Here is a 22,814-nt window from a genome sequence, read left to right as displayed (position 1 = left end):
TCATTATCACCATCGCCATCATCATCACCATCACCACCATCACCACTACCATCATCACCATCACCATCACCATCATCATCATAACCATCACCATCATCATCACCATCACCACCATCACCAATATAGCCACTAATTACTGAGCATCTACTGAGCATACCATATGTCTGTTTTCTATTTTAAGCCTCTTAGCAACCCTGAGAGTTGGGTATAAATTATCCCCACGTTACAGATGAGGGATTTCAGAGCCCAAGAGAGACAGTGGGTTGCCTAAGACAACACAGCAAGGTAATGGTTTAGACCAAGTGGAACCCAGACTGCCCCGTCTGCTCGCACTGCAGCTCCACTTCACTGAGGCTGCTTCCTGATTCCTTTCCCTGAATCCTATCCTGACTCGAAGGCATTGCATCCCCACCCTGGGGACAGTCTCTTTCTCAACACTGTTCCCCAGAGGGCCCCGGATGCCTGCCCTGTATGACACCCCTTTCTGCATAAAGTCGCCGAGTGGTTTCTCTTGCCTGCCCTGAGCCTGCTGGATGCAGCCATGAGCACCACATGTGTGTATAAATGGGGAGTTGGGGACAGAGAGGAGCTCAGCGCATTGGGCACAGGCGGAGGACAGAGCTTTAAGTTAAGTCCGATGAGCAGGGGATGCCCCACTGAAGCTGGGGACTTCCACTCCTCCCGGACAGTTCATGAGGAGCCGGGAGGATGTGCCTCTGTGAACCACACTGCCAGGCGTCCTGGACCGGCTTCTCTTACGACATCAGTGAGACACCCCAACAGTTAGGGAGGGCCTGAGAGAGGAGATTAGAGACCCACAGACGCATCCCAGGGAGGCACACGAGTGATTCAGGAGGCTGGATCCCAGAGCCCTCGCTGACCTCCCGACAAGACACAGTGTCCAGGGCGTGTGGGGCCACCAAGCCTCAACACACAATGGCCCCCGGGAGGTAATGCAAGGCAGGGAGTCCAAACCAGGCAGTGCCACCTACGGCATCTCTGCCCGTGCCGCAGAGGAGGGACACACGGCTGGAGCTGGAGCCGCAGCAGGCTGCCCGCGGTGAGCCCGGGCCCTGGAGAGGGGGCAGCTCTCATGCACCTACAGAGGCTCCCTGGCCCACCAAGAGGAAGCGGCTGGGCCCTGGAGCTGGCCGCGTGCATAACTTACGGCTGGGGAGCAAGCAGACGCAGCCTTCTGGGCCCAGGCTTGGCAACCTGTGGCCCCCTGCCTGCTTTGGAAATAAAGTTTTAGTGGCACCCAGCCACACTCGTTCATCTGCCTGTTGTCTGTGGCTGAGTCGATACTGCAACGGCAGAGCTGAGCCGCCCTGCCCAAGTCCACGGGCCCTGCAAAGCTGAAAACAGTCCCTAACTGGCCCCTTACAGGAAAAGTCTGCTGGCCTCTCTTCTGACCTAAGGTATGAGGGGGGAGGGTGCTCCTGAGAGCCTCAGCCAGCGCTGGGCCCTCCCAGGACCATCAGCTGAGAGGTGGGGACAAACGTGGAGCATGAAGACTGACCCCAGTCAAACCAGCCCCGTTCATAGCTCAGGATACAGGGCCCGCCCCGTGGCCGAGTGGTCAAGTTCGTGCGCTCCACTTACACGGCCGGTGGTTTGCTGGTTCGGATCCTGGGCGTGGACCTACACACTGCCCATCAAGCCGTGATGCTGTGACAGCGTCCCACACAGAAGAACTAGAATGACCTAGAACCAGGGTATACGACTATGCACTGGGGCTCCAGGGGGAAAAAAACAAAAGAGGAAGATCGGCAACAGATGTTAGCTCAGGGCCAATCTTCCTCACCAAAAAGCACACCTTAAAAAAAAAAAAAACCTCAGAATACAGACTAACAAAATGCTTCCATCTCTTCTAATAAAAAAAAAAACACTAACACTCTCAAAGATCATCTTGTCCACAATTATTTCCAGTGACAGAAAACATGTTTTTCCTGGGGTTTTTTTTCCATGATAAAATATGCTCAAAGTCTACTGGGGAAAATTAAGGAACGTTTTCGTCCTCTAAGGCAGCAATTAAGAAGCGTGTGTTGGCACAGATGTTTTAGCAGCAAAGCCAAGCCTCATGATGTGTGTTTTTCTACTGCAGCCAAGCAAGGAGTCTCCAGGCTCAGAGTCATTCTAACATCCAGATGCCAGGGGTCAGGGGGCACCTAGCGCCCAGCTGCAGGCAGAGCCCATCGATGTGCTTTTGTGAAGAAGGAAGCCAGCAGCTCCCAAAAATGCCCCCTGAAGCCCAGGTGCAAGGCTACCCCAACCCCATCTGGCTAAGTTGCTCTCCTGTGCTAGGCACAGGGGAGACCCTGAAAGATGGCAGTTTATGCCCTTGAGAAGGTGGGCCCAGGGGGGAGGAGATCCCAGCAAGGACAAGTCAGGCATAATAATGGCCTCATCCTGGGCAGTGCAGCCTGGCTGTCTCACAAAGGGCTGCAGAGCAAAAAATACAAGTAACTCTATCAAGGGCTCATCAAGGGAAGGCTTGACTGAGGGCGGGATATCTCAGTTGGGTCTTGAAGGATGCATAGGAGTTCTCCAGACCAAAGAATCCAGGAGGGTTTAATAGCCAGAAGCAAAAATGGCACTTCAGAGTGGCTGGAGGGTCCTGGGCTGCGGAGTGGCCATGGAGTGGGCAGGGAAAGGACTTGGGTGGAGTCAAAGGCTGGAGATCCCACCCAAAAAGATGGAATCATTGCTTTGGGTTGGAAAGATAATGCTGATGGCAGAGAGAGGACAAGCAGAGCACACAAGCTTGGGGACCCCCAGCAGATACCCTAATCCATGAGCTTTCCTCTGTTCCTCCAGGTGGTGGGGCCCCTGAATCCATCCTGCTCGTCTGCTCATATGGCACATACACCCCACCACCCTCCAGACTTGAGATTCCTTGAAAGTGGAGCAGGAGAAGAATAAAGGAAAGTAGGGGTGGGGAAGACCGACAACAGTGACATCAGCAGTCACCCGGACCTTGAGCACCAAGGAAGATACCACCCACCCTTGAAGCAGCACCGGCCACCCCCATCCCCGTGAGCCTGCCCCCTCTCCTCCTCCATGGGCCTTCTCAGCACCTGCAGGCCTCACCACTGCCCCATCCCGGCGGGACAGCAGCTCTCTCGTTTTACCCGCCTACACACAGCACGGGGCTCACACCACGCAGTGGTGCCGCCCCCCTGCCATGTAGGGTTCACACTCCCAGAGGGCAGGGGTCACACCCCACACTCCTCAGTGCTTCCCAAACACGTCTTTACACAGTTTTCACGATCCATCTTTCACAGAAGAGTGTGTGCTTTATTTGACTGTTCACGTCGAGGGTCTGCCTGTGGGTCTGTCCCCAAAAGCACTGAAAGCAAGTCTCAAAAAGATATTTGCACACCCACGTTCACAGCAGCATCGTTCACAACAGCCAAAGGGTGGAGGCAGCCCAAGTGTCTGTCGATGGATGGAGGGATGCACAAAATGTGGTCCATCCATACAATGGAATATAATTCAGCCTTAAAAAAGAAGGAAATTCTGACATGTGCTATAAAATAGGTGGACCTTGGGGACATCATGATGAATGAAATAAGCCGGTCACAAAAGGACAAATCCTGTATGATTCCGCTCACATGAGGGCCCTAGAGGAGTCAAGTCCATAGAGTCAGACAGTAGGGTGGTGGGCGCCAGGGGCCAGGGTTGGGGCGTGATGGGGAGTGAGTATTTAATGCGGACAGAGTTTCCGTTTGGGAAGATGGAATGTTCTGAAGATGGACAAAGGCGATGGTTGCACGACACTGTGAATTGCACGCTTAAAAATGGTGAAGACGGTAGCATTTTTTTTAATGTATATTTTACCACAATTAAAATGAAAAAGCCCATCGGGGGCACGTTTGCTCATGCGGTGGTGGTAAGGCGTGTCTGTGCTGTGTGGGGTTCCCCTCAGAGTCTGGCAGATACCATCTCTCCGGCTCGATCAGCCACACCCTTCCCCATCTCACACTCCACTCCGCCCCCCACGCCCAGCGGAGACCCACTGTGGGGAGGCCTGAGACCCGCTAAGCGCAGAGCTGGCACCCCCAGCTACAGAGGGTGAAAACAAGAGGATCCTGGGTCCTTACGCATTTCCTGGAAAGTGGACAGGGTGGTGGCCCGCCCTGGGAGTCGAGCAGACCCGTGTTTACCAGCCATGCCCGGGACCCTCCCTCTCTCTCACTGTGACTCATTTCCCCCCTTCTCCAACAGGGATAACATTCTCCCCGAAGAAGCAGATGAGGACCACGCCCTGCTGCGGACTGAATGTTCCCCAGATTCATACACTGAAGTCCCAACCCCCAATGGGATGGTATTTGGAGGCGGGGTCTTTAGGATGTAATTAAGGCTAGATGAGGCCATGAGGAAGGGGCCCTGATCTGTTAGGGTTAGTCTCCTTATAAGAGGAGACATCATGTCTGTAACGGTGGCCGTCCGCAAGCCAGGAAGAGAGGCCTCACCGGGAACCGGACAGGCCAGCCCCTTCACCTTGGATGTCCAGCCTCCAGGACCGTGAGAAATAAGTGTCTGTCGTTTAAGCCCCCACCTGTGGGACTTTGTTACGGCACCTGAGCTGGGACACCCACCCCGCGGAGCGCTCAGCACAGCCCCCGGCCCCCACGTGCGTGCCCGGTGGGGTCCTCACCACTGACCTGGTTGTACAGGGCGCAGATGTGCAGGGCGGTGTTTCCCGAGGCGTTCTGGGCGCCCATGTCCGCCCCGTAGAAGAGCAGGTGCTCCAGGTGCTGCACGTGTCCGTACCTGCAGGCCTGCAACGAGAGTTCACCTGTGACCCCGGAGGCACCGAGCGCCCATGCCGCTCAGCCACCCCCCACGGACCCGCCGATGGGGCAGACCTCAGCCCACCAACCGTCCCAGAGCAGGGCCCCAGACACACCAGCACGTGCCGTGCCCTGAGCCTCAGTGGGGCGCCAGAGACCAGGCGGGGAGTGGGGAGAAGGAGCTCACGACGGCTGCTGACACGGGGCCTGCAAGGGGCCCCGACGCTCCTGCCACTGGGACCCAGCACCTAGAGGCCCAGAGAGACACGGGGACACCCTGGCCTCAGGGACCAGCCCCAGGAACTGGAACCAGGATGCTCCATCCCTGGCCTTGCTTACGGTGAAAATGGCCAGGAGGGCGCAACACCCCCTGCCGTGTCCAGGAAAGGGAGCCCACGGCTGACCTCCCCCAGGAGAGGGGTGGCCCTGCTACCACTTTAAGATGTACCCCACCCCCTGAGGAGGAGGCAGGTGGGGTGGGAGCCCAGAGGGACTGACCCCTTTCTGAGCCCTTCTAAGGGGTGCTGTGTGCGACTGATGGACCAACAGGGCTCTGGGGTCAAACCGATACGGACCCAGGTCACGGACCTTCTACCTCCACGACTTTCACCTTGAGCCTGTGTCTTCACACATCAACAGAAGAAACCCCACTCCTCACAGGGTTCATATGGGAATCACGTGGGATAAGGACCCAGAGGGCCTCGAGCGACGCTCGGTGCCAAGCCAACCCTCCCCGTCCTGCTCATGGGGAGCAAGGCACCCCGCTGCCGTGCAGCCCCAGCAGAGGGGCCAGCCCGCTGTTCCAACGCCAGGGCAGCCCCGGACCCTGGGCAGCAAGTCAGATCCGACTCACCCCCGCTCCATCCACCAGCACTTCCTGGCCCCTCGGGAAAGGCCAGCATGCGGCCAGCGATGGGGAGCATGGAAGATATGAGACCCACTGTCCCCGTGATGGGGGACAATCAGGATGGGACAACACAAAGGCAGGGAAATGGGGGTGCTAACACTCCTCACCCCGAGGGTGGGGAGGACACAGCCACGCCAGGGCCGGGCCGCACAGCAGCCAGCGGAAGGCACTCTCCTTAATCATGCACGTCTGATCCTGGAGACAGACTGAGGGAACTGCACCTCTGCACCGCTACACCTGCCAATTAGCAGTGAGGGGAGATGACAGCGAAGATGCTGAAACGATTAATTGGATGAGCTTAAAAAAAACTGAGAAACATCCACAATCGTTGTGCCTCTCATAATCTCATTAATTTATGGAGCAGATCCTGGCAGTAGATATTGCTGTGCCTACCACCCCAGCCCCCACTTTCCCTTCTTGGAGCAACGGCACCTGCATTTTCTTTTGGGGGCCAGCTCCAGTCTGCTCTCAGAGGTCTAAGGGGGCCCACCTCACACCATGCCAGCAGCACAAGACACAGGCCTGAGCGACCAGCATATTCCATCTTGTGGCCACAGGCATGGGCTGGGGATGCCCAGGTGACCCAAGGGGCCAGTATGGACCTGAGGCTGGAACATCTGTCAGGATGACTGGGAAAGCAAATTCTAACTTTCTTTCAGGATGGCCAGCAGAAAAACTACAGACCCCCAGAGCTGCTGGGGCCCACCAAGGCAGAAGAAGGGACGCATGGGAGTGAAGGAAGGGAAGGAAGAATGGAAGAGAGACAGGGACACAAAGATAAAGACACACACACACACACACAGAGCCAAGATGACGTTGGGCAGGCCCTGGGAAGCTACAACTATGCCTAAACTTTTCAGCACATAAAGATGAGGGATACTTTTTATTTTCCCATTAAACTACTTTGAGTTGGGATTTCTGTTCCTTAAATGGAAGGAGCCCTGGCTCCTCGGTTCTCCCCAAAGGACTGCTAGGAGGCCAGACTTCGTGACAGCTTAATTTAATTGCTCTCTCATCAATAGAGAAGAGAATTACATGACCATAAAAACACAGAACGACCCATCCAGACCCCTCATTCCCTTCCCCCCCGAATCTGAAGTGACGAGGTTTTATGTCACATCAGTGGGCTGATGTCACTCCCTCCTCACCACGGGTCACAACGGGATCCATGCTAAGAGATGACACAGAGCTGTCAATTCTGAGCAGCCACAAGGGCTTCCTTCCCACTCTGTTCTTCCTTCTCTGTGCCTTTTGTTTAAAACAAACAATTCAGGAAATCCATCAAAGCCCTAAACAAAAATGAAATCTCCCAGAACCCCAAAAGCTTAAATTCTACAATTCACTCCTTCAAAAGAGCATCTTTGCCAGAGTCTCTGCCTCCAGCTCCCTGGTCATTACACGACAGAGGTCGTGCTTGCTGAGGAAGAGGGGCGGCGGGGGGGAATCCGACCAAGCTGGTGGCTGACTGGCTGCATTCAGGGGGCTGAGCAACAAGCGAATAAATGAAAGAAAGCGGGCACCGGCTTCTCACTGTCAAAGAAGGGAGTGACTAACGCAGTAGGTGCAGGAGAAAACTGCAATGATCTCTGTGGGGCTGCACTGGAGCGGGAGGCATCAGAGTGAACACGTGGTTTTCAATATAGACAGAAATAAAAGCAGAAACGTGTGTGCGCACGTGTACATATGACCCTCTCTCTCCCTCCTCGGAGCCCGGGAGCTGTGAGCACACCCGGCACCCGGATCTTGGGTTCTAAATACCACTCTATACTCAAAGGACCCAGGGCTCCCTGCAGAAATGGCTGATTCCAGGGCTGAAGGAAAAGGAAATGAGCTGGGATACCTTGTTGAGCGAGAAGGAAAGAAGGGCTCCAAAGATGATGGGGACGTGTCCAAAGGACAAAGGAGCCAACCTGAAGGGGCTGCCATCACCTCAGAAAGAGATGGCTACTTGGTGAATAAATAGAAATGCACGAGGCCATAGTACAATAAGTGAATGAATGAATGAATGAACAAGAGAAAGCTCTTCCTGATAACAGAAAGCCAACTCGTAAGTGAAGAAGCAAGGAAGGGAGGAGATAATCCCATTTAGCAACCGTGATAGTAATAATTAATCCAGGCAAGAAACACCCAGGGGGGGCTAAAACTAGCAGGTGAATGGGGATGAGGAACAGGGTTTTAGACAGGCTCAAAAACCCCCCAAAATACTTACTAATTACAAAGCAAAAAAGACAAACAACGGTGGGGAGACCTGGCAGACCCCACCTGACCAGGTGGGCACCATGTCGTCACCAGTGACAGGCAAATGGTCACCTGAGTGCCACCTGAGAGGATGCAATGACGGGAACACAGCCTGGCTCTCAGCAGGAGGAAACACCGAACAAACCCAAACTGAGACACGACCACCATAATGACGGCCCCGCAATCTTCAGACGTCCCGTGAGAATCGAAGGAAGGTTGAGGAACTCTCCCAGAACCAGGGGCTCAATCCGGGGTCCCAGATGGGATCCTTTTAGGATAAGGGACATTATCGGGACACTTGGCAAAGCTCAAACGTCGTCACTAGTGAGGGAGGGGGATGTGGAGTTCTTTGAACTGTTCTCGCCACTCTTCTGTAAGTTTGAAACTGAAATAGTCATTTACAGTTTAAAAAGAGAAATGAGTACTTGCTCGACACAAAGACCTCAAAGCGTACCGAAGGAAGAAATTTGTCCTCCCCCAAGATAAGCCATAGTAACCCTTTTTCCTTTCTTTGAGTGTCGTGGTTTCTGACCACGAGGAGACAGCTTAAAAGGGTTGACAGAGGTCAGAGAGTAACCAGAACGTAAGACAAACAGCGCCCCCCAAACTCACGTATCTTAACCATTTTTCTAAAATGCTTTTTGGAAAATGCACGTGCGTGGGGGGCTACACCCCACACCTACAGCCTGCAAATCTCCCAGGCACGTGTATCTGGAGAACGCTCCCCACAAGATTTGGGGTTCACCCCAGCTACGCCGAGCATCCGCCCCACACCGGCCGACCACATAACTGGGTGTGAGTTGGGGAAAAGGTGCTTCTTCCTTCAAGTACTTTACTGCCACCTGCTGGACACCTGCTGTGACAAATCCACAAGCCTAAGTGTACAGCAGGCGGACTGGCGCCCCCTGGGGTTGTGCAGCTGGAACAAGAACGAGGGCATTGTGTTGCAGATGAGCAGCACATGCTTCTGCTTGGGTCTGTGCCACAAACACTTTATTTCAGTCCACACCACACGCAGGCATTTCTCCCACAGTGTGTGCTCACAATGTGAGCTGGAGATCTCACAGCCCAACAGTCAGAAAAGAATATTCACTTCATTTCAGCTCTGACTTGGTCAGGAAGTGAGCTGCCCATCAATAGAGAGGATCTCTTGTTCAGATACGTGCAAACACACCTTGTTTGACCTGAGCCAATGGCTGCCCCACGGCCCCGTGTTCTGTGGTTTTCAAAGGCCAGACGTGGTCTTGCTGCCGCCCAATGGGCAGTCAGGGAAACGGGTGAATGACTGTGTGGACTGCTGTGCAAACCAGAAAGTGGCTAGTTCGGTTCTGATCAGTGTGATGGGCTCAACTACGCCCCTCAAATTCCTACGCTGAAATCCTAAACCCTAGAATGTACCCCAGAATGTGACTGTATTGGGAGAGAGAGCCTTTAAAGAGGTGATTAAGATAAAATGAGGTCATTAGAGTGGGCACTAATCTCACAGGACTGGGGTCCTTATAAGAAGAAATGAGGACACACACCCAGAGGGACGACCACGTGAGGACACAGGGAGAAGACGGCATCTACGCGCCAAGAAGAGAGGCCTCAGGGGGAACCAGCCCTGCCCACACCTGCATCTCAGACTTCCGGCCACGTCTGTGGGTTAAGCCCCTTGTTCTGTGGGACTTTGTTACGGTGGCCCTAACAAACCAATATGATCAGTTCGGGTCAACCCATTTGTGAGTTTCAGCCTGAAATGTGACATACAAAAGACGTCGTGCCAAGACTTCGAGAAGAAACATAACTGTGCTTTGTCATCTAAGGCTACAGGGCCTGCCCACCTTCCCCATGGGGCTGGTGCTTTTATGACACGATGCCTGGACAGGAGAGGTTTCCTGGAGACTCCACTTCCGTCATCACAGCAGAACACAGGCTCTGACGGAGGGGAGACATGGCGTCTCCACCATCTTGCTCTCAGGGTCTACAACCATCCCTTCTCCTCCTGGTGCCTCCTCTCCCTTCGGCCCCAAGAGTCAGGGCTGATTGGAAAGATAGTGGCTTGGTGGTCCTCAATCCCTCTGGAGGCCCACAGAGAAAGGACACTTCGCTTATTGCTCCAAAAGGAACCTTGCTCATCTGGGAGGGATGGGGGCACAGGATACGGATCTGACCTCCCAGGTCAGTATGGAGCGGATCCAAAGCAGGGTGTCGCTCCATCCTGCATCTCCAACCACTGGGGCCCCAGGAGCTGGGCCGCTCACAGTGTGGGGTGGAAGCCGTAGCACTGGGTCTGGGGTAACAACACAGACCAGGGAGGGGGCGCTCCCAAGCTCTGGTCCTTCCACTCAGTGGCTGGGGACCCCAGACTCTCAGACCTGGGGGTCCTCATCTGTAAAGATGCAAATAACTATTGCTTCTTGCATCCACAGCAAGACTCGCCAAGGCTCTGAGGTCCCCATCTTGACAGCCATGGACCGTGCCTCGCTAAGCCCATGCAGTTGCCGAGGAATGCCACCTCGAGGTCCATTCGTGATGTCCCCACCCCGGGAAGCCAGTGATGCCATCTTCCCTGACCCGAGACAGCACCTGCCCATCATCGCAGCCTGGCTCGGATGCCCTGCTCCCCAGGCAGCCCTCCTGCCTGCTCTGGTTAGAATTAGCCCCTCCCTGCGGGGGCTCTATATGCAAGCCTGTGTTCACATCGGTCCCGGGCGTCCCTGGACATGGCATGCAGCTCAGCCTTGGACACAGTGGACACCACAGTGCCCAGTGGTCACCCCAGTGCACCAGGAAAACCCCAATTCAAAGAAAGCAGAGCAGAGTCCACGCTGGCTCAGCCACACCATCATTCAGCCAACCGATATTCAGGAGCATGTACGATGCACAAGCACAGAGCAAGGGCCACACATGGCCGGGACTCCATAGGGCTGGGAGTCCCTGTGGGAGATGGTCAGCCAAGCGGCACACACACAGGGACAGACTGGAACCACTGCACACTATGAGCGCCATCGGGGACCCTCCCGGGCCCTGTCCCTTTACTGTGGGGGTTCAGAGAAAGCTCCAAAGACTCGGAGCCCAGAGCTGAGGGTGAGCCTGGTGAGGATGAAGAAGGGGAGGGAACTGTACCCCAAAACTGTGTAATTTCTTCCAGGTTAAAACTCCTAATTTAAAAGTGGTAAATAATAAGTAGCAACCAATAATAAAATGAGGATAAAATGATAAAGCATCCTTCACGGAATTGCCTTGGAAATCAAATGAGATCTCTATTAAAGCCTGTGAACAATGTGGTCAGACACTCTCTGACTGTCAGGTGTTATGTCTTAGTGACAATGTCAGATGTCGCCAGATGACAGTGACGATGATGATGATGAGGGGCGTGGCCAGCGTTTATGGGGCATTGACTAGCTGCCGGACGCCACAGTAAGTACTTCATGTGAGATTCTGCATGTGAACTGTCTTGAGAGATCTATGAATTACCACTCAGCCAATTTCAGAGATTAGCCAGCAAGCTCAGAGAGGGCAAGTCACTTGCTCAGGTGACCCAGGCAACGTCGAGGGGCGTTTTCAACTCCAGGCTGTGTGACACCCAGACCAGAACACACCCTACCGACAGCATGGCAGGGAATGTCGCCTGCCCCAAACAGAGGCAGACAAACTCAGACAGGGAGGGAGGGAGTGAGACTCCCCACTCGGGCCCGTCACACGGGCACAGCTGCCCGAGGTGCATGGAAACAGGGGGTCCGGGTCCTTCGCCAAGCAGCTGTCCTCTCACGGGGACGGCCGTCCTCTCCAGAGCCCTCGACTTCGTCAGTAACATACGCTTGAGTCCTGAGACGGTGAAATCACCGTCCCCGAGGTGGGAGCTCGGGTGCCGGGAAGACACACAGGTGGACGTGACGGTACGTTGCAATTAAAAATGCAGAGTGAATCCCCCCCAAAATCTGACCCACGACGTCCTCGGGTCGTGGGAATGCATCTGAGTGTGAGTGTTTTGTACTTTCTTCTTTATGCTTCTTTGTATTTTCAGCTATTTCCACGCTGAGCAGATTAGGAATTCGAATGATAACGCTAAAGGCAGTTGGCAGACAGCACGCGCTCTTCCCAAGTCGGCCTGCAGGGGGCGGGCATCCCCAGGCGCACTGCCCGGCGGGGCGGGGTCTGCAGGGTGAGCCTCCCTTCCCACTGGACACTTGGCCTCAGGCACCGCCCAGGAACGCAGAGGCTGGGGGACCCTGGAAAGCAGGCCCGGCCGCCTGCCACCCCTGTGTGCGGACCTGGCTGGGGTGTTCCGGATCCCCAGAAGAGTGAGGAGCTGGTGGCTGGGGAGGAGCTGTCGCTGCTCCCGGGTGCTGGGCAGAGGGACAGGCTGCAAACGCAGAACCGCAAACCCCAGAACTCGGAGGGGCTTCTCCTGAGAGGGCAGAGCCAGAAATGGCCCAGCTTGGGGTGTGCAAAACCCACCTGCCCCTCTCCTTCCTCCTGGCACAGATGTGGGGTCATTTTAGGAGCGGCTTCTGTTAGAAAGTCTGGAGGTGAGATAAAGAACCGGGCTTCAGCGTGAGACCAGGTGGGAGTACGTCCAGCTCAGGCAGCTGCACGCCCTGTGGCCTTGGGCAAGTTACTCGCCCTCTCTGGGCCTTCTTAAACTTGTCAGACAAGCAGGTGTCTGCTGAGGTGGCTCTAAGGTGTAAAAAGATGGGGCACATCAAGCAGATTAGGATGGTGTTTGAGCTCTGACGGGGAGGATGATGACAGGGGAGGACAGCACCGTCTACCCTTCTCTGCTGAGCACCCTGCACCCATCTCCTGGTCGAGAGTCACAGTAGCCGGCAGGTGAGGACAGCAAGGCTCAGGAGGCAGGGACTCACCTCCGGTCACCTCACTGGGATGACCAAGGTACTTGAGCAGGAAAACGGCTCTCCCAGACTCATGTGAAAAAGAAACCGACCACTAGAGGGCGGTGGCTCGACCCCGCGGGAAGCGGGATGCAACAAGCCTGGGAGTTAAGGCCTCCACGCTCCTGACGTGGTGCCAGGGGCTGGGGACCGCGGGACCGAGGGGTTGGGTGGCTTTAGTGTCACAACGCTCTGAATCCACACGTGGGGCCTCGGGGATGGAACCCGGCACTTGCAGGGACCAGAGGCCACAGCGGAGAGCTGGCATCGCAGGAAGTGACTGCCAGGACCACCCCCCTCCACACACACAGAGTCATCTTCATCTGAGGGCAGCCATCCCGACAGACAGCTGAGATGGCCACCAACATCACAAGCATTAGATGAGCAAAGTGAGACTCTAGTGCAAAGCCACTCAGGAGTGAAGGAAGGTCTGCTGGCTGCACGAGGGAGGGAGGGAGGAGGGAGAGAACTGAGCTCTGAGAACCCCGCCAAGCTGGGACCCTGGAGCCACCCCGTCCGAGGAGCCTGCAGCTGGATTTGGGCTGTATCGTCTCTACTTCCTTATTTTCTGTATTTCTGATGCTCCGGCATCTGGGGCCTTGATGGCCCTGCAGCGACTGGACGCCCCTCCCAGGGCAAGCCAATGTCTAGATAATAAAGGACTTGTCCATGATCTCAACTTTCAAATACAAACCAGCCCGTGCAGAGTTCTCACCCCAGACGCCCTTCTCTATGGGGCTCTCGCACTCAGAGCCACTACCCCCCCGCCGCCGCCCTAGTCACCCAGAGCAGGTCCCAGACAACCAGGGGTGGCCCAGTGCCCCGAGTCCCCTGAAATTACTCAAACTAGCCAATCCTCAGGCTGCTTACGGGTCCTCGCCTGTTCCTTCCTGCAGAAACCACAATAAAGATGCCTGCTCACATTTTCCCCGTCTCCCTCTGGCCCCCGACCACCCTGGTGCTCCCCCTGTGGGCCTGCACGGAGTGGCGTGCCACCTCCACTCATGATCTGTGAGTAACAAATCATCCTGTTGATGGCAGCCACCTCCTGACCAGTTGGCCTCACCACGCCCAAATATTGTCAAACCCACAACGTACCACAGGGCCTCAGGAGTGGGTGCCCACATGTGGAAACGCAGCGTCTCTCATGATTCTGCCAAAGTGTGCTCAGAGCCGGCCTGAGGTCTGTCGCCATCATCCCAGCACCATCACCCAGGCCCAGGCCCTGCCACCCCAAGGACGCCGCGCCCGAACGCCGGGGCTGCCCACGTTCACGCTCCAACACCGCTCAGGTGCCAACGCCTCTCCCTGCGCCTCCCTCAAATTCCACATCGAAGGGCATTTTAACCTGAATTCACATGTTTGGAGCTCAAAGGGAAAACTCTGTAAAACAAAAAAAGTCATGACGTCTAAAGGGCGGGCAAATGTAGAAAAAAAGTAATGTAGGCATGTTCACGTGGGAAGTTGGGTTCCCGCCAGGTCCGACACACACACGGCTGTTGCTGACGAAGAGAAGCCTCTGTGGCGTCCCAGAAGGGCTCGTGCGTCAAAGGGAACCTGGAAGGAATGCTTCTTCTCCGTGGACACTCCTTCCCGAGGACGTGAGGGGTCGCTCTCAGACATGTCACTAAATGCTGGTTTGAAACGTGCGCCACATCAGACGTGGAGCTGACTTAGGATGAGACGTGTCCGGCCAACTCTTCCTCTGGACACGTGCAGGGGGGACACCTCACTGCCCCTGTCTTGTTGGGGACCGTCAGCTCAGCCTTGTGCCCTGGGGCCAGCAGCTGTTATGCAGAGACCCTGAGAGACAGGAGAAGCACGTGGGCTCACGGCTCCCAAGACTCGCCCAGCGATGACCTCAGGTCACCGCGCCTCCTCAGCCCGGGTCCTCCGGCGCCCTGTACTTTGGCCAAAGTCCTGGGCACCGCCTCCTTCAAGGCAGGTCACCTGGGGAGCGTGGAACGGCCCACAGCCTGCGCACACCACAGGGCTGGATCCCCTTCGGGACACACTGGCAGAGTCTGAAAGCCTTCCCTTTCGACATGCTCCTCAAGTTCAAGTGGGAGGACGGGCTTGGCTTTTAAAAGGTCATGACGGAGTTGACGGCCAGCCGAGAGTAGCTATGAGTAGAGAAGAGCAGAGGAACTGAGCAGGCCTGGGACCATGGTCACCTTTCCTGCCCCAGGGCACGAATACCTGCATGGTCCCTGCATGAGCCCAGAAAGCTGCATCACATGGAGATGAGAAACTGCCACGCCTGCTCCAGGCGCATGGGCACACGCACAGAGCTGTGTGTGCACAAGTGTGTGCATGTGTGTATGTGTGCGTGTAATATTTTTTACATTTATTGTTCTCAGGTTGGGCTCCCCCACTGGACATAATGGTCATGGGGTCAAGGGTGCTTCTGCTCACTGCTGTGTCCTCAGCGCCCAGGACACCAAGCGCACCTGGCAGGTGCTCACACAGCAGGCAACATCTGTGGCTGAATGAGGGCAGCAGCGGGTGGGGAGTCCTCGCCCAGGTGGAACGGTGGAAACGCCACACCCAGAAAACTATCAGCTACACGAGGAGGACGAGGACATCCCTATGCGTGGATCCAACGGGCTCCAGGCCACGTCAGGGAAGAGAGCACGGTGCAGGGCAGAGGTCGTGCCGAGTGACCTCTTGCACGAACACGGTGTGGGTAAATGAAAACACGTGCTCATCGTGCTTATCTTTGCTGTAAAGACCCTGGAGATGAGAACGGAGGGCTGGTAACAACGGCTCCCTGAGAGGGCCAAGAACAGGGGGCCTCTCCATCTACCTAGTTTCGGTTTTGGAACTCTGTCAATGCATCACTTTCTCAAAAATGCAAAGTTAAGTGAAAAAGCAAACCCCTGCCTCCCCAGAGGACCTGAGCTTCCATTTGCCTGGTGGTAGATAGAGTCTTGGAGTTCCAGAATCTTCCCCGAGCTCACTCAGTCACCTGACTTAGCTGAGCCCTATGGCTCCATCCTACCGTGATGTGGGAATTCAGAACCAGGGGACTTGGCCCCAATCCTAAAACGCAGTCAGAGGAAAGGTGTGTGGTGCCAGCAGGGTCCTCACCCAGGACGAAGAAGTGACCCATCTCTCCGTGGAAGATCCACGTCCCCACCCCTTCGCCTCTCCCAAGCCCAGGGATGCCATCAGCACCCAGCTGCATGTGAGGACAACTCCACCCCATACATGAGGGTGGCTCCATCCCGTACAGCCAGGCTGGTGTCCAGACTGGCAGTGCCTGTGGGGAGCTCCATGCCTGGACCACAGCCTCCAGCCTGACGGCCAGGTGCCAAGCGACAACCACACTGGGGGAGGGGCGGCTCCTTCCAGCACCTTCTCCACCGAGGACCTGGAGACCTGGAGCCACAGTGGCTGATGACGTCTGCGCCAGGCCCTAGGATCCCTTCGTCCTCTGAGCAGCTCATCCTCTGCCTGGAAGAGGCTGACAGTAATGACACCCATGGCCCAGCAGTCGCTACCCTCGTCTGGGATGGACTCTGCAAACCCGCCAACATTACACAGGGCTTTCTGGTTGTGCACGGCCACAGTAAGGGAGGGCCAGGGGCCAAGGACGTGATGTTCCAGGCAGAAGCCATTGCTTCAGCCAAGAGACCAAAGCAGGAAGGCCAGACCCGTCTGGAAAACAGGAGGTGGTCCAGTATGGCCTGGTCAAGCAAGTCATGAAGATCAAGTGAGAGTCTGAGGGCCAGACACAGGTGAGTCACGGAAGGTTCTGGAGCCAGAGAAGGACAGGACCAGAGCTGTGTTTTAGGACACCTACCAGGAAGTTGGTCAGATGGGCACTAAAGAGGTGAGGGGCGGACAGGCCAGCAGACCTCTTGAAATAAGACCTCTTAAAGAGAGACCTGAAACAGCTCAGACGTGCAGCCATGGGGGCCAGGGGTGAAAGGGCAGGTGTGGACACGGAAACTGCAGGCTCTCATGCTGAGCAGAGAGAAGGCTGAGCACACGATTTACATTCGATCCTTCCTACGGCCCATGAGTGTGGGAGACCGCACTTTACAGATGAGCAAACAGAGGCCCAGACGGCATTCATCGCTGCTCTGAAGGCCCCCACCCGGGGACAGAGCCCAGGGCTGCCCTTAAGCAGCTTTGCAGAGGCCCTGCTCACCCCACAGGAGGGCACTGGCTGCTTCTCCAGGCTGTGAGGATGCTGAGGAACCAGAACTGACCCAGCACGAGAAAGGCCAGGTAGGGGTGGGCCTGCCTGCTCCCCCACGGCCCACCTGCTGCACCTCAGCACCCCTCGGCCCTCTGACCACGGTGGGTGGGGTGCTCGACCCCACTCAGATGGGGCGGGTGCATAAGGCAACGGTGGGGGAGGGAAACGGACAGGCAGCCTGGGAAGTGATGAGAGACACTGCTGAGCCAGAGAATGGTTCAGAGCCTCCTCCTGATCCAGCTATCACCCCTTGACCTGGGGGCCAATATCCTGCCCCTCTGTCCCCCGCCCTCCACCCAGAGCCCCTGCCTCAGACGCCTGCACCACCGGGCTCCCTGGTTGGCCGGCTCTGCCGAGGCTCAGCCAATAGGAGGATGTGAGAAGAGAGAAACAGGAGTATTTCATCCCTGCGACTCATCATACAGCTCCTGCTGGCTCCCTCCTCCTCCGTCCAGCTCTCCGTGCTCCTGGGAACAGTGTCCTCTCTTTGCTCTCAGTCCATTAAAGACCCTGCATCAGAGACGCCAGGCGGATTCGGTTTCTTGCCAAGACTGCTGCTGACACACCCCCAACCCCACTGTTGCCAGGCGGCATCTGGGAAACATGTGCCCTGTGCATGGAAATCGACCATCGCACTGTGTCACCTGTGCTCAGAGAGCCCCTGGTCCCAGGCTCTATCAGGGACCCAGGGCCATTCTCCCCACAACACCAGTCAGCTGTAGCCACCCAGAAATGCACAACCTACCGATTTCTCCAGAGAAGTCAGAAATGTCTGTTTCTGGGTAAATATCCCCGTTTTTAAATGCTGGTGACCCATTCAAGTATTTCAGGAACTCTGCGCAGGTCACACACAACACCGGCAGGCCAGATCTGATCTGCGGGCTGGCCAGCCCGGCCCGGGGGTAACAGGATAAAGGGAGCTGGGCCTCCAGGGAGATGGGGAGGCGGCCACGCACCTGGTGGATCTCGTGCCAGCCGTTCTCGTCCTTGCAGCACACTGCAGCGTGCTCGTGCAGCAGGAGCTCGCAGCAGCAGGGGTCCCCGCCCACGATCGCCGTGTGATATAGTGGCGTGAGGCCGTAACTGTCTTTGTAATCCGGGGATGCTCCAAGCTCCAAAAGGGTCTAGGAAAAAAAATCAAACACTGTGGTCACCGGTGTCACAACCCCTGCGGCAGACAGTGAGTCAATAGAGAAAGAAGGATGAGGGTTCCCGTCCCCCCAGCCAAGCCTGACCCAGCCCTCGCTCCCAGGGCTTGTCCTGGCCCTCCCGGAATTAAGGAGCTCCCAACTTGAGACAGGAACGTTTCTGGCCCTGAAGTGGCACGTGGCGCCCAGGCACGCAGGATGAGCTTATACACCCGGGAGACGAGGCGGCGTTGTGCAGACGTGGACTTGGGCATTCAGAAAGGCCCATTTGTGCCCCAGCTAATCTAGTGGAGAGCAATAAAGGGAAGGTGACATTTGCAGAGAAGAGAAAAGGTGTACTCTATAACCTAAAAATGCGGTATAAGACTATCTCAGTGTGCTTCCTGGGGGTGGCGAAACCAGCAAGCGTTGTCATCAACACTTGGTCTCCGGAGAAGCCCCCTGACAAGGCGCAGCTGACGGGAAGCTGAGAAATCCACGACTGCAGAGAGAAGCATCATCTTGGGGTCAGCCCGCAGCCGTGGGCTCCTCTCCCTCCCCACCAGGGCCCTGATGGAGCGGGTGTGGGGCATCCACCCTCCTTTGCGGATGCTCCGCAGACGCAGTGCTGGGGCAGGTAGACCCTGCACAAGGCACAGTGTTGGGAGGAAGATGAGCGGTGAAATCCACACCGCTGTGTCCACTTCCAGAGACCGGGGGCAGCGGGGGCGGCGGCAGCGAGGCTGGTTGGGTGCCCGCCAGCTGGGTTTGCAGCCTCCTCCCTTGGACAGGGGTGGTTTGAGCACTGGCCTTCCTGGCTGAAAATACCAGCCCTTTGACTGAAGCGGGAGGAGAGAGATGCCCTTTTGTGGACGGTAAATTCTGAAAGCAGCAATACCAAGGAGAGATGGCGGGAGGGCCAGATCGCACCTCCAAGGTCCAGTCGGAACACGATTCGGTGTCACCTCGGGGGCCGCTGTGGGATGGGGACGGGGGACAGGGGCAGGCACAGGGGATCAGATGGGGAGGGGGCGCCACCCGTGTTAAGACGGGCTCCGGCACGTACCTTCAGGGCCACTTGGTTCCTGGTTCGCGCGGCTTTGTGCAGGGCCGTCATCCCGTCTCTGGCGCGGAAGTCCAGGTGCGCCCCACCGTTTCTGAGGGCTTTGATCACCTCCACGGAGTCGTCCAGCTGAGCGGCTAAGGTCAGCGGGGTCTCTGAGGGGCCCAGACACACGCACTTTAGAACCAGCACCAGGGGAAACAGCCAAGCTACAGCACTCAGTTCCCCAAGGTCACATCTCTAGAGGCAAGCCGGCAGAACTGGCCCCCAGGTGTCACGGCTCCCAGCCACCTGTTAACCCCAACGGACCACGCAGTCAGCGTGGCTCAGGCAACCCCAGTGACGATGGCAGTCATGCCTGGGGTCCCATGCAAATCAAAATGGCAACAGAGGCAGAGTTTCAACACTATCGCTTTGTGGGCTGCGAGCCCAAGAAGCTGCCACTGCTGCCTCAGCCCGCAGTACACGGAATCCTGCAGCGCCGTCCGGATCTCCCCCTACAGGAAAGGCCATCAATTAGGGCCGCAACGAGAGGCTGGGAAGGCAGGTGCCCGCCATTCTCCATTTCAACTTCACGATGTCCACAGGCAGCTTGGTGGACCCAAGGAACTGGGCTGCACGGTTGCAAATATAATTAAGACATAGAGTCCATGCCCTGTGGAGGTCTCCATCCAGGAGAGAAGAGAGGCCTGGACAGTCACTGTGATGGGACGGGATCAATGCAATGAAGGACCAACAAACAAAGTGGGCACAAGCCCAGGGGACGGGACGATGAAGCTACCTCTATGGGGACCAAGTGTTAAGAAGGCCCCCCCGGCACCCCGTGCCGCTCACCCTGGACCAGTCTGTAGTTGGTTGTGACTGAGCATGTCCATATTTGTTAGCATACATCTTTCCTTTCACTCCATCCTTCTTGCACGCCTGCCATCGCCACTGTCGAGCAGGGCATGTTCTTTTAATGTGGTTAATTTGAGACGCTCTCACATCATAGAAAAGTGCAAGGGGCACAATGACAACAGGCAGGTCACCATGACCCAGAAATACTGATAGTTAATAAGGAGTCATCCCGTCTTCAAGCATACTTTGAGAATCAAAGAGCTGGGGCATCTTAGACGGGGCTGAATTTCCTTCCGACCACCCATCTTAGTCACAGCACCTTCCACGCCAGAAAAGCTAACCTCATCACGAACTTAGATCGACTACTCCCATCTGTTTTTAATTCCCGCATTTATTTGTCCATAAATGGGCATTGTTATGAGAGTTTTTAAATTCACCGTAGGAATCACTTTGCACCTTGATTTTTCATGGTGAGATGCACAAGCTCAACCGAGTCCTTGCAGCTAGTGTGCAACACGTGGGCACATCCCAGTGCACGTGTGTAACACATAGTTTATGCATCCCCTCCTGATGGAAACGGTGCAATTCCCGTATTCCCCAATTATGAACAATGTTCTCCAATACCACTGCACACGTTTCTGTTGTACACCCAGGAGAGGGACCTTCTCACTGAGGGACTTTAAATAAAAATAGTTTTCTGGGACAGCGAAGGGACCACAGTGACACTGGGGACGTTTCCTGCACAGAAAACATCAGCAAGGCAAGGCAGGTGCAACGTGGTGAGGGGTGTTTGGGAATTGAGACGGGCTTGGAACAAGGTGGGAGCTCCACGTGTGGACAGAGACGTGCAGAAAGAAGCAAAAGGAGGGGAGACCCCCAGCAGCATCCCAGCCACAAGTATGCAAAGGCATTGGAGGGGTCTCGGTTCCTTGGAGTGAAAGGATCACCACAGCAGGGCGGTGCGTGAGAGGGTGACCCGCGAAGGGCATAAAGGACCAGGTCATCAGGAGCCGCCAGCATCTACGCTGCAAAGTCCAATCTCTTCCGGCAACGTAAGGAAGCCAGCCTCCTCGAGTGCAAGGCCAGTGCGTGTTTAAGACTGACGCATGTCTAGGGCAGGGCCAACCTTCAAAACAGTTAGGATTCTTCTTTCTTATTTGGCTGTCCACGCGTGGCCAAGGCAAAATCTAGGGGGTCCAAAGGAGATTTGCTTCTTAAGTTTACGCCACGCCATTTTCATAGCTGACGACCTCGGCGTCTTTCTATAATGAGAATACCGTCTCAGACAGAGGTGGTGGCGAGTGGGAAAGCCAGAACTGAGACTTGGATCATGACCTCTGACCCCAAATTACAGACCCCTGCAGCCGAGGCACATCCCGGTAGACAGTGCTGGGCACGTGGTTGCCGCTGAGTTAATATGTCAGCAGAGAGAGTTGGACACCCGTTAACGGCTATGTGTCTTACGTAGGACTTGGGGACCTCCAGCCCTTGGACAACATCCAGGGCCATCCAGTGACACATGGCAGCTTTCTGGAGGGCTCCAGAAGCCCTCCTTGAATGACGCTGCAGACTTGCCTTGTTCAGACCTGGTCAGGACCCACCCTGGTGAGGTCAGGAGAGCCCCCCAGTGTAGACCACAGGTTCAGGAGGGGGACTTCCAACGAGGGACACGGAGGCTGATGGGACCATCCCAAGAAGATGCTTACCAATCAACTGAAAACCTGTGACCCTGAGAGGGCTGCACTGTCTGTATAATCGATTAATGTGTGATCATTCCTCTAACGACAAGCTTAGGAATTGCACAGTCGTGTGGCACTATAATTCTTTGAAAATGTTCCTCTGGGTTTTTTTTCGTTTATTTATTTACTGTTTAAAGATTGGCCCCTGATCTAACATCTGTTGCCAATCTTTCTCTTTTTCTTCTTCTTTTCCTCCCCAAAGTCTCCCAGTATATAGTTGTATATTCTAATTGCAGGTCCTTCTGGTTGTGCTATGTGGGACGCTGCCTCAGCGTGGCCTGACGAGTGGTGCCATGTCTGCGCCCAGGATCCGAACCAGTAAAACCCTGGGCCGCCAAAGCGGAGCATGTAAATTTAACCACTCGGCCACAGGGACGGCTCCTGTTCCTCTGTTTTTGCATTTTGAAATTTCTTCAGTTTTAAAAAGTATACTGGAACCTCAATAAGTATAACCTCAAAAGCGGCCCCGGTCTCTCTCAACTTTAGTGGCTGGTGAGAGGAGAAACTGCTTTAATCTTTTGAGATGACCTTGAAGACATAATGCCCTCTAACCTAGAAGCTGCCCAGCAGCATTTTGGCTCCCGGGAATGACCAGGACGTGCTTTGAGAGGCAGTGACAGGAAGATTTTCGGGTGTGAGTTGTGGGGGGCACCTAGAAACACAGCAAGAGAGCACCAGCTACAGGGCTTCCAGTCTGTCCAGACGAGGGGATGAAGCACGCTGTCAGATAGATTAATAGGTGGATGGGTAGATGGATGGATAAAAGGGCAGGTAGGTGAGTGGAAGGATGGATGGACAGATGATGGGTGGATACACGGATGGATGGATGGATGGGTGGATACATGGATGGATGGATGGATGGGTGGATATATGGATGGAGGGATGGATGGATGGATGAATGGATGGATGGGTGGATACATGGATGGATGGATGGATGCATGCATGCATGGGTGGATACATGGATGGAGGGATGGATGGATGGATGGATGGATGGATGGATGGATGGATGGATGGATGGATGAA

General features: G+C 55.6%; 1 protein-coding gene across 8 annotated transcripts in view; it reads right to left on the bottom strand.

Annotated features, from left to right (window-relative positions):
* Positions 1 to 22,814, bottom strand: part of SHANK2 (SH3 and multiple ankyrin repeat domains 2) — a 559,847-nt gene that overhangs the window by 424,156 nt on the left and 112,877 nt on the right. For 7 of the 8 annotated variants that reach the window (XM_046643796.1, XM_046643794.1, XM_046643795.1 and 4 more), the window contains 3 exons: positions 19,219 to 19,370; positions 17,982 to 18,149; positions 4,668 to 4,784 (listed from right to left, as the gene is read on the bottom strand). In XM_046643796.1, the coding sequence (XP_046499752.1) occupies positions 4,668 to 4,784; positions 17,982 to 18,149; positions 19,219 to 19,370 (437 nt within the window). Of the gene's footprint in view, positions 1 to 4,667; positions 4,785 to 17,770; positions 17,852 to 17,981; positions 18,150 to 19,218; positions 19,371 to 22,814 lie in introns of those variants that run through there. The other variant, XM_046643799.1, reaches the window with a different exon arrangement.

Source organism: Equus quagga, chromosome 17 (assembly GCF_021613505.1).
Source record: "Equus quagga isolate Etosha38 chromosome 17, UCLA_HA_Equagga_1.0, whole genome shotgun sequence".
Lineage (NCBI taxonomy): Eukaryota > Metazoa > Chordata > Mammalia > Perissodactyla > Equidae > Equus > Equus quagga.
The sequence above is the reverse complement of the archived record's forward strand: the minus strand, read 5'-3'. Positions and strand labels throughout refer to the sequence as shown.